This window comes from Dendrobium catenatum, unplaced genomic scaffold (genome assembly GCF_001605985.2).
Source record: "Dendrobium catenatum unplaced genomic scaffold, ASM160598v2 fragScaff_scaffold_1024, whole genome shotgun sequence".
Lineage (NCBI taxonomy): Eukaryota > Viridiplantae > Streptophyta > Magnoliopsida > Asparagales > Orchidaceae > Dendrobium > Dendrobium catenatum.
In genome coordinates this window covers 3,017,373-3,031,898 of record NW_021319486.1, presented here as the reverse complement: position 1 = coordinate 3,031,898, position 14,526 = coordinate 3,017,373, and the positions used below count along the sequence as shown (strand labels likewise).

Sequence of the window (14,526 nt, the reverse complement as noted above, 5' to 3'; positions counted from 1 at the left end):
GACCGGTGATGCTGTTGAAGGCAGTGAAGCCTCAAAAATAAATTCCGGCGATGATAGTCGGTGATGTACTTACGTTGCAACTCCTTCATTTTCTCCCAGCTGGTAATCTTGCTTCGCCCTTCCCTTGCTCGGTTGCGTTTTAAATTCTCCCACCAAAGAGAAGCACCTTTCTTCAGTTTAATAGCTACAAGCTTAACAATCCGGTTTGTTGGAATTTCTTTAAACTCAAGAACTCGTTCGACCGTATGCAACCAATCCAAGAATTCATCAGGATCCATTCGTCCTTCAAATTCGGGTAGATCAATTTTAATTCCGCTGTCAACTCGATCCGGGGGACGGTCTTGCCGTGGTCTTCTTGGACGAACTTCATCATCGCTTGAAGTTTCTTGATGGAAAGGATTAACCTCCTCTTCTTCGAGTCGGCTTCCGGCCTCTTGCTGGTCCCTTCTTGCAAGTTCTTGTTGCAGCCTCTGAACTTCCCTTTGCAAATCTTCAACCACCATATCGCGCACCGGGCGCTGGCGGTTCCTCCGTGGCGGCATCTTGCCAGCTCTGATACCAGATGACACCGGCTCCGACTCCTCGAAGGGTGGCTGCTGGTGGCGCTGAGCTTGATGTCCCCGGGTCTCTGTTAATTCCTTCGCCGGTTAGCCTGATAATTCGAAGCAACCTGTAGGCGGGAAAAGGAACAGAGGAAAACAAAAACAGAACAATCTGTTTTGAAAAATACCAAATGGAAAACCTCCTTTATTTCCAGAGAACGAGACTATATATACATGAAAGAAAGAGGCTAAGCACTGTAGCCTAATATAGCTACAGGAAATGGAAATTTAAAAAAAAAACAGAGGTAGCCGTTAGCTCCTGCGTCAATCTCAATTACAACATAACCTGAGAACAAGGCTACGCGAGGATTATTATTGTTGTCATGGAGAGAAATCATGATTATGTTTAAAAGAAATAAGAAAAAAGGAAATAAATGCAACAATGCAGTGATAAATGCTTTTCAATAGTGGACCCAATTTATGGCATTGCAATTATGAAAGCTGCGGCAATAGGAAATGTAGGTGGCAATGTAACAAGAACCCTGCCAATATGAAAAAAAAATAAGAAAAAATAAGAGATTTCAACAACCAAGGCCTTAGGATTGTGGTAATATAATGATAAAGGCAATTCTAATGGAAATATAAGGAATCTAAAAAGTCAAAGGCTCTAATATCACGACAACAATTAGAGATAAATGATTGAGTAGGCAGAGTAATAATTATAGAATAATTGCAATAGTCCACATTATTGATGAGTAGACAACAAGGATACTGTAGATTAATGATGAGGAACTGAAGACGAAGGAAATGTTAAATCACTTTTGATTTATTTGAATTTGCTTGCAGGGCAGAAAATCCTTATGAATTCTAAAACATCAAAACATATGATAAAATCTACAAACCTTTTCATTTTTAAAGCAAGTTTTATAGCTCAAGCACCCCAATGAACCCTTGCTATATCAAAAATGTTCGTCGGTCACAACTCATGCCAATTACAACTGAAAATCCAAAAACAAATGCATAGCCATTAAATTTCCACGATCCAACAGAATTCCAGCAATCCATCCCATCTCGATAATAATACAACCATTCCATCGATTAACGACAAAAATACTTCAATACAACTGGGAAGGAAAACAAAAACAAAAATAAATCAATGGAGCAGAGAGCAAAAAGAGAAATCACCATTTTAAAACCATTGTTGAGGAAAGGCAAAACGCAATCCTTCTCAAGAACTCCGGCATCCATCTTTCTCTTCATCCACGCTTGCACGGGTTCCACCAACGAATTCGCTGCGGCCGACCGCCGGCCTCCGCCACGTCGCTCCCTTCGCAGCGCTCCATATGGTCGACGCGCTGAGATCGACAGCCGAAGCCGCCGTCTCCACTCGAACTCGACGCCAGCGTTCGGAGGGGCAGAGTCCGGCAGGAAGGAGGAGGTAGAAGTAGAGGGGCAGTCTAGTTCGAAGTGCGGGAGAGCGGGGAGGAGGAGATTGCTGAGATCCGGCATGGGAGGGAAGAAGAAACCCTAAGGGAATGGAGAAGGAGAAAGGAGGGATTTTGAAATTTTATTATTATTATTGTAATTATTTATTTGTGCTGTTACTTAAGTAGAGAAAACCTGAGCAAGGGAGGGAACATGCTGACAGCCAAAACTGAAGCGGTCAAGTGAGCAAATTTTGGCGGGAAAGAAGGGGCGGATAACTGAGATATGTATTTTTTGGGGGAGGGAGAAATGACTGATGAGATTGGGATATGAACAATAGCAATTATAAACTGTACTAATACAAAAATATATTATTGATAATCAAGTGATTAAATTAATAAACTACTATTATAATTGTAAATAATAACTATTCATTGAATAATAATAATTTTGAAAATTTTATGGTGATAAAAAGAAAATATTCGTCCTAAATTTTTTAAAAGATTTTTCCCAAAAAATATATTTGTAAAAGATTTGTGCACAAAAATTAAAAGAAAAAAATATGTGGTACTAAAGTTGTTTTTTTTTTTTTTTTGCTTTTAAAGATTAATAAGATTAAAAAAATCACATAATTCAATTTAGATAATCCACAATATACTTGGAATTATATAAGTCAATTATTATCCACAATTCGGGATGACAACATTATAAAATTGGGAATATAAACTTGGAAAAATTATTATGTCCGGACAAAACACCGAGTGTACTGAGTGCGGTACCGAGCGCCCAAGTGACGTGGCGCTTTGTTATTGGTCATTGGACGCGTTCGGAATCTGGACATAATAATTACTTCATAAACTTGACTTCATGTAGTTGTAAAAGCAATTGTGGAGAAGCAGTGGAGGTATGATGATAGTAAACAATCAATGCTAATTGATCAACAATAATCAAACGATAATAGCCATACAATAATGATCAAATGATGATAATCAGACAATAATGATTGAATGATTGTAGTCGGATGATGGAAATGTATATTAATGTCAAGCAATGGTGGTCAAACAGCAATGAGCGGGTGATGGCAGGCAAATGATAACTATTGGACAAGGCGATGGTCAATAGTTATTATCAGTGTCGAGCGTTTGGTGGAGTTTTTAGAGTTCTTCGTATCTTCAACCTATTTAATCTCAAGTCTATGTATATTTTATATTGAGAATGGGGGTATATTTATAGTATTTTAGAAGTTATATTTTATTTAATGCGCAAAAAAAAACTTTAAAATTCTATTTGATAACTCATATTAAATCATTTAATCATAAATCATTCATTCAACATTTAAGTGCCATAAAGACCTCGAAATTAAGTGATCTTTAACTCATTCAATTATATTCTTTAAGCCTTTTAATTTATCTATGATAGATGTAAGATTTGAAGATCTTTTAGTTATTTAATAAATGTCTCAAAAATTCAACCATACTTTATGTGTTTTATTTGGCTTATATGATCTTAGATCATACACCTTTGGTGTTGTTAAGTTCATCTTATCGAGATGTTCAATTTAACTATTAGTTTGATGAAATTAGAGTTAAAGTTGTCTTAAATTTAATTTAAAAAATAAATATAAATAATGCATTGAGATTCATACCAATCAAGCAAAAATTCAAATAAAATTACACACTACATAACTACTAAAATATCGAAATACTGAAAATAAACCCATCAAAAGTTTTTTCATTCTGTCAAAATAAATATCTGCATTATAGTACATTGCTACAATCAAGAGCTACAAAACTATAAATTTAACTATACACGGCTGTGTAAAAATCAAAATAAATATCAACTCAGATATGATCCTGAACTACTAATCAACAATCTCCTTCCCTTTCCTAGATCCTAAAATACAAGCAAATCACAGTGAGTTATAGCACCACAGTAGGCCACACAACCGATCAAAATTTTTAAATATTATTTTATTAAGTATTTTTACTTAATATTTAAAAGCAATTAAATATAATCTAATAAATCACTGTTTGTACTGAGAAATGAAAAAAAAAAAAAAAACAAAAACAAAACAAAACATAACAGTTATCCAATTTATTTAAATATCAATACTAACCACATAATTAATAGAATAGTTATATATCACAAAGCAGTACATATCACATTCCGGTCTCAAACAAAATCTCAAATGATTTTGGCCCCTTATATCCATGTTTTGTGCCTCCAGAATATGCCCGTAGGCTCTAAAACATAACTTATAACCACTAGAACATATCTTATAGACACTAAAATATGCTTTGACACAGATAGATCTCAAAAGATTCTGGCCCTTACAGCTCTGAGCATGTGTTTTTCAGTCATATAAGCATATATTTCATCACATAGTGTCAGTAAAAAAAAACACATATCAGAATTGCACAATATTCTATAAACGTAGGCAGCTAAATTTCTTTTTGAGCAATTTTTTACCAGTGCGAAGTTATACGCGTTTTTCACTAATGAAAATATAAATTTAATGAGAAAAAATTTGTATTTTTGAAATATGAGATAGACATAATGTCAACTACATCAATATGGATAACTTTTGTAATTAGGCCGAAGCTGAAAACAATTCAAAGTGGCTCAAAACAAGATTTTCCCTCTTCAAATCTCTCTTTCTCTCTCATGTTTAGCCACCTGCGAGGTTAAAATGATCCGATTAATGTAATTAGGCTATAGAAAAGATATTTAAAAAACAACGAGTTTATTATATTCAACTATTTGGTTGAAATTAATTAGAAATAAATATAGACTATAAACACCGAAATACTTAAATTGAGAATTTCTAACAAAATTATCACTTTTAAAAGCATATTTTTCAGCCACAAACAAACAAATGAACGCTTAAAACATCGTCTTAAGCGTCTGGACGGATTTCTCTCTGCTTTTTAAAATAATTTTTTAGCACAATTTTTTTTTATTAAAAATCTGTTTTAAGAAACATAGTGAAAGTCATCCCAAATGAAACCTTAATCACAACAATATGCTTAAATTAAAATTGTGAAAATGTTGAGAGCCAGAAGAAGAAATACTGAGAATTGTTGCTTCCAGGAGTATTTGCGGCGGTAGAGAAATATAAAGTTTAACGTCTTAGCGTTGTACTAAAATCCGGCACGCAATCAGATAAGAGAGAGTGTAGCGTTCATAAGAGACACCAAGATTTTTACGTGGAAAACCCTTGAATATGGGAAAAAACCACGGGGTCTAGTTTAAATGAATCCACTAGTATTTTAGTTGATTACAAATGAGGTACTTCCATAGGAGAACGTTTTAGCTTGATGTATATCTTATAGAATACATTATATGGTGAGAATACAAATCACTATTGATGTGTTTGCTTGGTCTAAAGGACTGTAGACGGTGGGCGATATAAGTCGGAAAGATCGTAGTCGGCGGGCAATGGAGGTTGGAAGGACTGTAGTGGCGGGCGACGTAAGTTTGAAGGACCGTAGTCGGCTGGCGACGGAGGTCGGAAGACTGTAGTCGGTGGGTAACGTAAGTCTGAAGGACCGTAGTCGGCGAGCGACGGAGGTCGGAAAGACGACGTCTAGTAGAGGACCATCAATGAACATAAATCCAACATCAAGTAGATGTCTGGCGAAAGTCCGACAATTGGCAGAAGTCCAGTGTCAAGTAGAAAATTGGAGACGAGCGGAGGTCCGACGTCGGGTAAAAGTCTGACGCCAAATGGAGGCCAAGGAGAATTCTAACTTTAGATGGTATTCAGGCAAAACTCCTACATTACTTGGAGTTCAGGTGAAACCCCAGCATCACTTGGAGAGGTCGGGCGGAATTCCGACGTCATTCGAACATAATTCTGGCGACGGTGGTTGAGGAGTTCTTCCCTCACAATCTTCTTCTCTTCTTCTCCTCCTTCCTGCTTCCCTCCCACTCTAAAGAGAAATGAGGAGTCTATTTATAAATTTTCTAGAGTGGCATGGCCCATAAATAGGCAAGATATCAAGGGTAAATGTGAAGTGATTGAATGGACAGTCAATACTGAATCCCTTGATCATGCACCGTTTATCAGGCATTTGAAGGCCTTAATGATGTCGGAATTTGGCGATCTTGGGCTCGTTGGATTCGTCTCATCGAGCCGCTCGATTCGACTATAAGCTTGCAAAGTTTGGAAACCGTTTGGTAATCCAAATTATGGTTCGAACCTTCCAACAACGCTTCTGATCCTTGATTTGGACTCATTTGGGCTCAGATTGAGTTGAATTTGGTGTCGTTGGGTTTGTATTTCCAAGACGCTCAGTTTGACTGTAAGTTTGCTGAAATCAAAGTTCAGATGCTCTCGGATTTAATTTTGAAAGTTTCCAACTTGAATTTTGCTCGACATTCGTGCCCGATCAAGATAATTTTTGCATGACGTATCAAGAATAAATTATAAACTCAACACTAGGGGAAAACATGAGCTGAGGGTCCTTTATTTCACATATTTGGAATCCACAAGGAGAACTATAAAAGCATGGAATAAGAAAATGTATGACTCTCCCACTTGATTATTCTTCATTTACCAACACGTTTGTTTTGATCGATGAAGATGCACAAGATCCCCTAAAGTGGGAATTTTTATTGGGTGCGAACACCAGACGGAGAGAACCATCCAATTTTCTCTCTGTCTATAGTAAAGATACAGTCAAAATGCAGCTGCTACAGTAATTGTGCTTTTACTGTAGACAGAGAAAAAACCGGAAGATTCTCTCCCGTCCACTGTCCGCACACAATAATCTCTCCTAAAGTCGACCAAGTGTTGGAAAGAAAAATAGCATCAAAATAAAATTTTGAACGTACAATAACAACAATTACATGTAGAGCATTGACAAACGTCCAAATTGAAATTAAATTACTTGAAAATATTACAAAAGCAAGTTTCGAATGGATTCTTTTTCAAGTGGGCAAGGCTTCAGGTTGCTTGCCGATTCACTTTAAGGTATGGCAGTGCACCAATTACATTATCATAATCACTCTTGTCCACTGCATGCTGCAAGCAAGAAAATGAATCAGAAGGCATTCAAAGAAAGAATCTACTGTTTAAAAATGGTGGCTTGGAACAAATTCAAAAGCATATTAGAGATCATACAAACAAAGGCTTCGTTTGGGACAGCTTTTTTGTTGGTTTCTAAAACAGCTTTTCAGTAAAAAAAAAAAAAATTGAACAAAAAAACCGTCCTTAAAAGCAGTAAAAAAGCTGTCCCAAACCAAACCAAAATGATCCATCATATATTCATAGTGTAACAATAGTGACAGTACATAAAAGATATACAACAGAGATTCTCTCTTGGAGTTGTTTTGATAAGTAGGATTTCTGGTTTTTTTTTTAAATGCTGTTTTGTCAAAATGCTTTTCTCAATTCCATAAGCTATAATATAAAGAAAATATAAACATATATTTCAGTTGAATGAAATGCTTTCTCTAAAAAACAAAAGAATTGTGTCTCAAGGCAGGATGGACTCTGTCATGTATTCTCAATACTGTAAGTACTGAATTCGAGTCTAACAGGATATTAAAATTCAACAATTAACATTCGTTCCTGACGTAATCCTCCACTTTTCTCATCCAGGACTTGGGACCTGACAACGACAGTGTTCAAATTTTAGCCTTGTACCAAAACACCCATATATGAATACTCCAATATTCATTCCTATTAAGTCTATATGAGATGTCAACTATATTTAGAACAAATTTATTGCACTACTATCACCGATGCTAGCATTGACTTATCCCTTTTCCTTTTCCACATTACTTCTATCAACTCATCACTATAACTCCTCTGCCTCCATTATACAACTATAAACCACTTAAGACAACTTTATACCACCTTATTATGGATTATAAACTTCCATCTATTATTATAACCAGAGAAATTTCCTTTTTTTTTAATATTGGGTTAAGAATTAGAACTATGATTTTGTAAGCCACTAATGAGAATTTTGAATGACAGTTTCATTAATCAGCTCGGTATATGTCCACATGAAATGCTTAATTGACAAGCTTCACCCTTTTTTTTTTGCACATATACGAGGGCACTGTACACCATTTTGAAAAAAGGCTCCTAGGAAATTTTGCAATGACAACCTAAAAAGAAAAGACAACTCAAAAGGAAATAGAAGCCTATACAAACCTACATAGTGGCCGAAAAATAACATAAAGACAACTCTCCAAGTAGTATAAGTACAATCATAATTAAGAACCCTCGGGCTTAGCTCAAGAAAATCAAAGTTGGTTCCTCTCATCCAACACAAGAACGGTCCAATTTTTTATGATCTCACTCACAAGCTCCTCTTTAATGATCAAACTTCCGAGCATTGATCTTAATTACGACTTAATATTATTGATAAGAGTTGCAGTACACTTCTTCCAATCAAAGATCCTTCATATTTCTTTCAATCCAAGAGTGCATTATGTTAAAACCATGGCTATTTTGGTGATCAATTTGACACTTTTCCCATTCCATCATATGTGCTCTTGAATTCTATTGATTGCGTTGGTCATATTGTCAGTAAAGCATCTTTGAAACTTACAGCACCCGAAGATTCATATTACAGCACATGTAATGAAATCATAGTTAAAGAACAGGACAGCAGCAAATGGGAAGGGAGCACAAAATACAAAAAGTTTTATCCATTACAATATCATGCTTTCATAGCATGCTTTAGTTTCAAGCTTATCAGTTAGCGCCATCCATAATGTCATCACCAGCTTAGGGATACAGTTATGATAGAAAACACTAGTAGAACTCAAGTGAATCCTCCCAAGGATGCAAATTCAGCGACTTTCCACCACACAATCTCACACAAATCACAAATAACAGCAAGAATGACATAGCAATAGAGAAGAAAACAGCAAGATACAAGTGATCCTCTATTCGAGAGGAGGATCAATCTCTCCAAAACTCTCTAGACGCCGCTAGAGCCCAAGAACACCAAAAGCACTCAAAATTCAGCAAACAAAAAGATGCCCTAACCATAATACAAACTTCTAATTAAAGAAAACATTAAAAAAAAATGCAAAAGGACTAAATAGCCCTCACACTAACTCTCTTTGGTAGTGGACCCCAATCCAAGGGGACTGGATTTGGAGCCTGCGCGCCTGTATTGACTGGGCCAGCCCAAGGGTTGGGCCAGTTGGACCGGTCCCTCGTAGACTGGTCTCTGCCTATCAAGTTACCATGCAAAACAAATTTTACCCATTCGATGGGAAGTAGCTTTTGTGTAAGAGGTAAGTGTTGGCAAAGGTGAACTTGCCATTAGAGCAAAGTTTAAATAAAAATTAATCATTTTCATACATGATAATTTCTCTAATAAAAGGCAAAAGGTGAGACAAAACCCAATAAATGTCGATGGGAGTACCCGGAGTACCAACAACCATCATTGCTATGAAATTCACTGATGCAAATGAACTCTGATATCCAAAGATATACCTCATTCTTTAAACATCGACCACCTTCCCTAAAGACTTACAATAAGATCCCAAAAGATGGACCAATTAAATTAAGCCTCAATTTGAAGCCAAAGCCTTTCCTTTAGTAAGCAGCTCCCTAAAAATGAAGATTGGGAGTTAGACGAAGTATATTCTCTGATTTTCTTAAGAATCTCATCTCATGTATGATTTTCCAACAAAGTTCGAACTTCGAACATAACAGTGGTATCGCAGGTATTAATAGAATGGATGTGTAAGCCACCCACCAACTTAGGTTTATAAATGTCTTTCCAAGCAATGAATATTAGTTGCAGAGCATCATTAATAAAGCGAAGAACAGTTGTTTCAACTATATTCACAATGGAAACTACAAGGTGAAAGAAATGAAACCAGTATGGGCTCACGGCAGGGAGGGTTGATCTCACAACTTGGAAGTCCCTTGCTTTAGAAAGAAGCTTCTTTTTCCAGTCTGCAAGCCTTTAATTAATTTTATCAATGAGTGTTTGTCGAATGGTTTTGGAGATTTTACCAATAAAAAGAAGCAAACCAAGGTTGGCGAGCAGGAGATCAACAGACTGAATATTGATTCTCCAAGACAGACCATCAAACTTTTTGGCAACCTTTGATAAGTAGAATTACAATTTTTTCGGTTGATAAGAAGACCAGTAAAGGAGTTTATCTTCTCAAACGTATCCTTCTAGAATCTAGATATCAATATTACCTGCGGTGGCTTTGGCAAAGGCCAAGAGGTTATCAAGAAACAAAATACGGAGCATTGTGTGGGAAATCTTCAATTGGATGTAAGCTACACTAAAAAACAACCTTAAAAAAGATCAGTTATCACCAAGGTGAAAAGATGTGGAGACAGTGAGTCAAACTCGTCTTAAACCTCTGCTACACTTAATATAACATTTCAGATCGCCATTATTTTGTATAAAGAAATGACGTTTTTTTATACGACCCTTAATCCAACTAAAGAACTTGCTTGGAAAACCCTTAACTTCAAGTTGCATAAATAAAGTTGTGGTATAGAACATCAAATCCCTTTGCTATATCAAGCTTGATGCACATGGAAAGAGAGATTGAAGTGAAGTTGAATTTTTTGATAAATTCATCTCCTAGTGTATGTTGTCTTTGATCGATCTCACCAAAATGAAGGTCCATTGGCAATCACTAACAAGTATCATCATCAATAGTTTCAATCAATTAGTAATTCTATTGATAAATTTAAAAAGACATTTTTAAAAGAACTTAGACCAAAATCAAAGAAGGAAAGAGTCGGTTGCTTCTTTGGTCACTTTGAATGTCCATTGGCAATCACTAACAAGTATCATCATCAATAGTTTCAATCAATTAGTAATCCTATCGATAAATTTAAAAAGACATTTGCAAAAGAAGTTAGACCAAAATCAAAGAAGGAAAGAGTCGGTTGCTTCTTTGGTCACTTTGAAAATCCTTGCCATGTTCCAGATGTTTTTTACCATGACAACAAAATCTTTAGATATTATAGAAACGCCATAAGAAAAAACTTTGCAATCCATTATTCACTCGAGTCCTCTTTATAAGAGTTGACTTTGTATATCAATTCTTCAATCACATCCAAATTCATTGTTCACCAGGAAAGCCTTAGCTTCAATACGCTTATGGGAGAATATTATAATAGGTGAGTGTTGATGAGAACAATTGAAAAGGATGTTGTTAAAGTATTTTACTATAACCTCCTTACTTTCTCCTTCCCACTCTTTTCTTCATCATGCGATGTAAGAATCTCGTGTTACCATCAAAAAATTGCAGAGTGAATAAATTCTCAATTTCTATTTGCATCTAGCTTTTTCAACATAGACGAATCTTTTGAATTCAGCACAAACCTTCTTTTCCAAACATAATTAACTTAAAGTGGCATAATTTCCATGCTGAATTTGAATGTCTTCACGTTGTTGCTTCTGAAGGGAGACCTGATCTTTATGTTTAGCAACTCCAGTTCATTGATCTGAGCTTGTAAAAAAAATCTAACCATAGGGTCCCCATAAGGTCTACTGTTCGAACCAATACTAAAAACATTAAAAAAAAAATAAAAATCCTGCTCCTAGGCCCAATAGTTACAAAAAATTGAAGTGTATTTTCAACAAAAAAAATCTCTCAATTTTAGTAATAATGATAGGTGAGTGGTCTGAGACATTAGAAGGAAGAAAAATGTGCTTTAAAATTTTGAAGTAGATCTATCAAATCAATATTTCCAAGAGCTCTGTATAATTTGATAGAAACAGGCTTACTATCATAATTGTTAGACCAAGTGAACAAGCTCCCCATCTGAGAAAGGTCTTCAAGACCATGGTTCAAGGCACATTCAAAGAATCACCCAAATTTTCAATGGATTGTGTGAGTAGCATAAAAGTATGTAAGAAGAAAATGATTACCATCCATGATCGGCACCCTGCAGTGGATAACTAATGTGGATTTAACAATGTCATCAATACTAATCATTTTTGCATCCCATTCGATCATGATTCAACTAGTGCTCAAGTTAGGCTTATGAATAATTCCTTAATTTTGAAAGAACTTGTTTATCTTATCAAGGTTTTTAGCACGGTTCATTTTATGTTCAACATTCCAACATATTTTAATGTTGTGGACAGAAAATCTCTCTACAACTTATTTTCATGGCACCTAGTATGCCTCTAACATTCCAACAAAGAAGAACTTCCATTTATTCAAGTGGCGAGTCCTCTACACGGCTACACCTTCACATTCATAATCTTCTAAGACTTCATATTTATTGATTATTGGAAATTTCTGTCTTGAGACACCAATTTCTTCCTTACATGAAAATTCCCCCAACCCTTAATAATTCATATTTGAGCAAATGAGTAGGTTTTTAAGAGACATGTTGACAGCACCTAGACTATCTTCTTTACCGTTACGGGTTGCCCGTTTCTTCTTTTAAATTATCTGTCATCTTGCAATCAAAAATGGTTGCATGCATGCAAACAGAAAAGACCGTCACTATTTATTTACCGATGATTCTTCAATGGGAGTGGATTAACTTGAAGGATTGACATTGTTCCATTTTGGTCTCCATATTTGCACTTATTGCTTTGAGTTTTTCAATATTTGCTTCTACAAGCTCACTTAAATATTGTTCTATGTTCTGGAAGAAAGAATTAGACGTATAGTATTAGTTGGCTTCCATTCGCAGACAATTTGTGGATGAGTGATGTTATGATGTGATTATATAACTAAATAAATTTTAAATATCCTCAGATTAATAATATAGTATACTACTTTTATTAATATTATATATTAAGAAAAACTAAAGGTGACTTTCACAACCTTGTAAATGAAAAACATTTCTCATCTTCATGGAGTAGAATTCTATCAAAAAAAAACCCTCTAGCAAAAGAATATAAAAACTGTTTCCTGGTTGACTAGAACTTGAATAATTCTTGATGGGTTCATGCTCTCCCGAGGGCAACAATGGCAATTAATAATGCCAGCTTATCAGAGATGACCAAAAACATACTAGACAAAAAACACATCACCAGCTAGTCATATAAAGGGATATTCCCTTCTCAGTTCAACTTTCATTTTCTGGCAAAAAAATTCATGAAAACATTCAGAAAAACAAGCTTTATAAAAGCACTAGCATGAGTAGCAGGTGCAGATGAAACATAAACTAAATAAAGTTTGCTTGAGTTCTACTAAATCAGTACTGGTATAATTAAGAAGGAAATGCAAAGAAATAGAGCATTCCACAGAACAAAACCTGCAGCTCATAATAAAGCTGTGGCAAATAGCCGATGGAAGAGATAATTAATGAAGGATTCAAGACAAATGTGCATACCATTTTGGAAAGCCTCAATTTCCGCTTATTATTCTTCTTCGCAAGGAGATGCTGCTTCCCCGCTCGCCTCCGGACTATCTTCCCCCTACCTGTAACCCTAAAACGCTTCGCCGAAGCCTTCAGATTTCATCCCTCGCAAAATAAAAACAGTTTATTCTCAAAATCGCGACGAGAGCAAAAAATAAGAGAGAAAATGAGGTACCTTGTGGGTCTTCATCTTGTATCCCTTGGTCGCGAATACTGTGAAGGCTGAAGGCTTCGGAGTATCGATGAAGAAATGGGGATGGATTGGAAGGGAAGTAAAGAGGACTTTGGAGGAACTAAGACTTGTCTTCATGCTAAACGAGGTAGGAGATGGGGAGAGGCGAATTGCATGGAAGCGTCTGAGGGCTTGTGAGGAGAAAGGCAGATTCGACAGGCAGACGAGAGAGGTGACGGAGGCCATCTTTGCCGAATTGTGTTTGTCCTTCGGGTGCCGCTTTCTCGTATCCAGGATAAGATTTTGAAGAGTTAGATGGGAATTTAGACTCTATATTACATTATTACTAGAAAAAAACCAGTGAACAGCAAGAATTCATAGGAAAAATGAAGTCGCCGATCATGAATGACAGCTTTTAAGGGCTGTTTGGTACCACCCACGATTTGTTAAATTCCGATTTCAGAAATTCTGAGGGGTCTAAATTCAATAAACTGTTTGCTTAACATTGATGATAAATTCAATTAAATTATGTGTAACTATTTGGTTGTATAACGGATTTAACGAGCGGACTCTTCCTCTCGAGCCAACCTACTTCATAAATTCCGCAGAAACATGATTTCGGAAATCCAGGATTTAGCATGAAAATGCAGAATTTTTTGTCTTCGGTGGCTTTGATTTACTATGAGATTTGGCTTTGCATTTTAAGCCTTTTGGCTGTATTTCGCTCAAATCCAGCCTAAATTCTGCTACCAAACAACTCCTTAAAGTACTGAAATGCAATGTAATATTTATTGTATAAAGAATATATTATTTTTGAAGTTATTCGTAAAATTGTTTTTAAGTTTAAAATAAAAATAGATAGTTTTATTTTTTAATGTATAACTTGAAGTAGAATGAATGAAGTACAAAGTTAAAATATGACATATTAGCAATGGTAACGACCAACAACAGTGGCGGCCGATGTCGGCAAGCGGTGGGGATCAAAATAAAACAGAGGGTGGCGGTGCTTGGTGGTAGTTGGCCGCGGTAGTTGGTGGTCAGCAGTGTTGGGCGGT

General features: G+C 35.9%; 2 protein-coding genes across 3 annotated transcripts in view; both read right to left on the bottom strand.

The window, feature by feature from the left end:
• Nucleotides 1-2,123, bottom strand: part of LOC110103080 (histone-lysine N-methyltransferase ASHR3) — a 41,217-nt gene extending 39,094 nt beyond the window's left edge. For both annotated transcript variants that reach the window (XM_020831638.2, XM_028697993.1), the window contains exon 1: nucleotides 1,728-2,123. In XM_020831638.2, the coding sequence (XP_020687297.1) occupies nucleotides 1,728-2,051 (324 nt within the window). In that variant the 5' untranslated portion in view covers nucleotides 2,052-2,123. The remainder of the gene's footprint in view (nucleotides 1-1,727) is intronic.
• A 4,637-nt stretch (nucleotides 2,124-6,760) lies between these two features.
• Nucleotides 6,761-13,816, bottom strand: LOC110103077 (50S ribosomal protein L35, chloroplastic). The gene is made up of 3 exons (XM_020831633.2): nucleotides 13,475-13,816; nucleotides 13,273-13,389; nucleotides 6,761-6,993 (listed from the first exon to the last, which is right to left on the bottom strand). The coding sequence occupies exons 1-3, from the start codon at nucleotides 13,715-13,717 to the stop codon at nucleotides 6,916-6,918; spliced, it is 438 nt and encodes a 145-aa protein (XP_020687292.1). The 5' UTR covers nucleotides 13,718-13,816; the 3' UTR covers nucleotides 6,761-6,915.
• Nucleotides 13,817-14,526: the final 710 nt, after the last annotated feature.

Excerpts from the sequence above, each read along its gene's own strand:
- LOC110103077 (XM_020831633.2), bottom strand. The coding sequence starts at position 13,717 with ATGGCCTCCGTCACCTCTCTCGTCTGCCTGTCGAATCTGCCTTTCTCC. Across the intron at positions 13,390-13,474 it reads ACAAGATGAAGACCCACAAG|GCTTCGGCGAAGCGTTTTAG; the intron begins GTACCTCATTTT and ends TGAAATCTGAAG. Across the intron at positions 6,994-13,272 it reads AATTGAGGCTTTCCAAAATG|CATGCAGTGGACAAGAGTGA; the intron begins GTATGCACATTT and ends TCTTGCTTGCAG.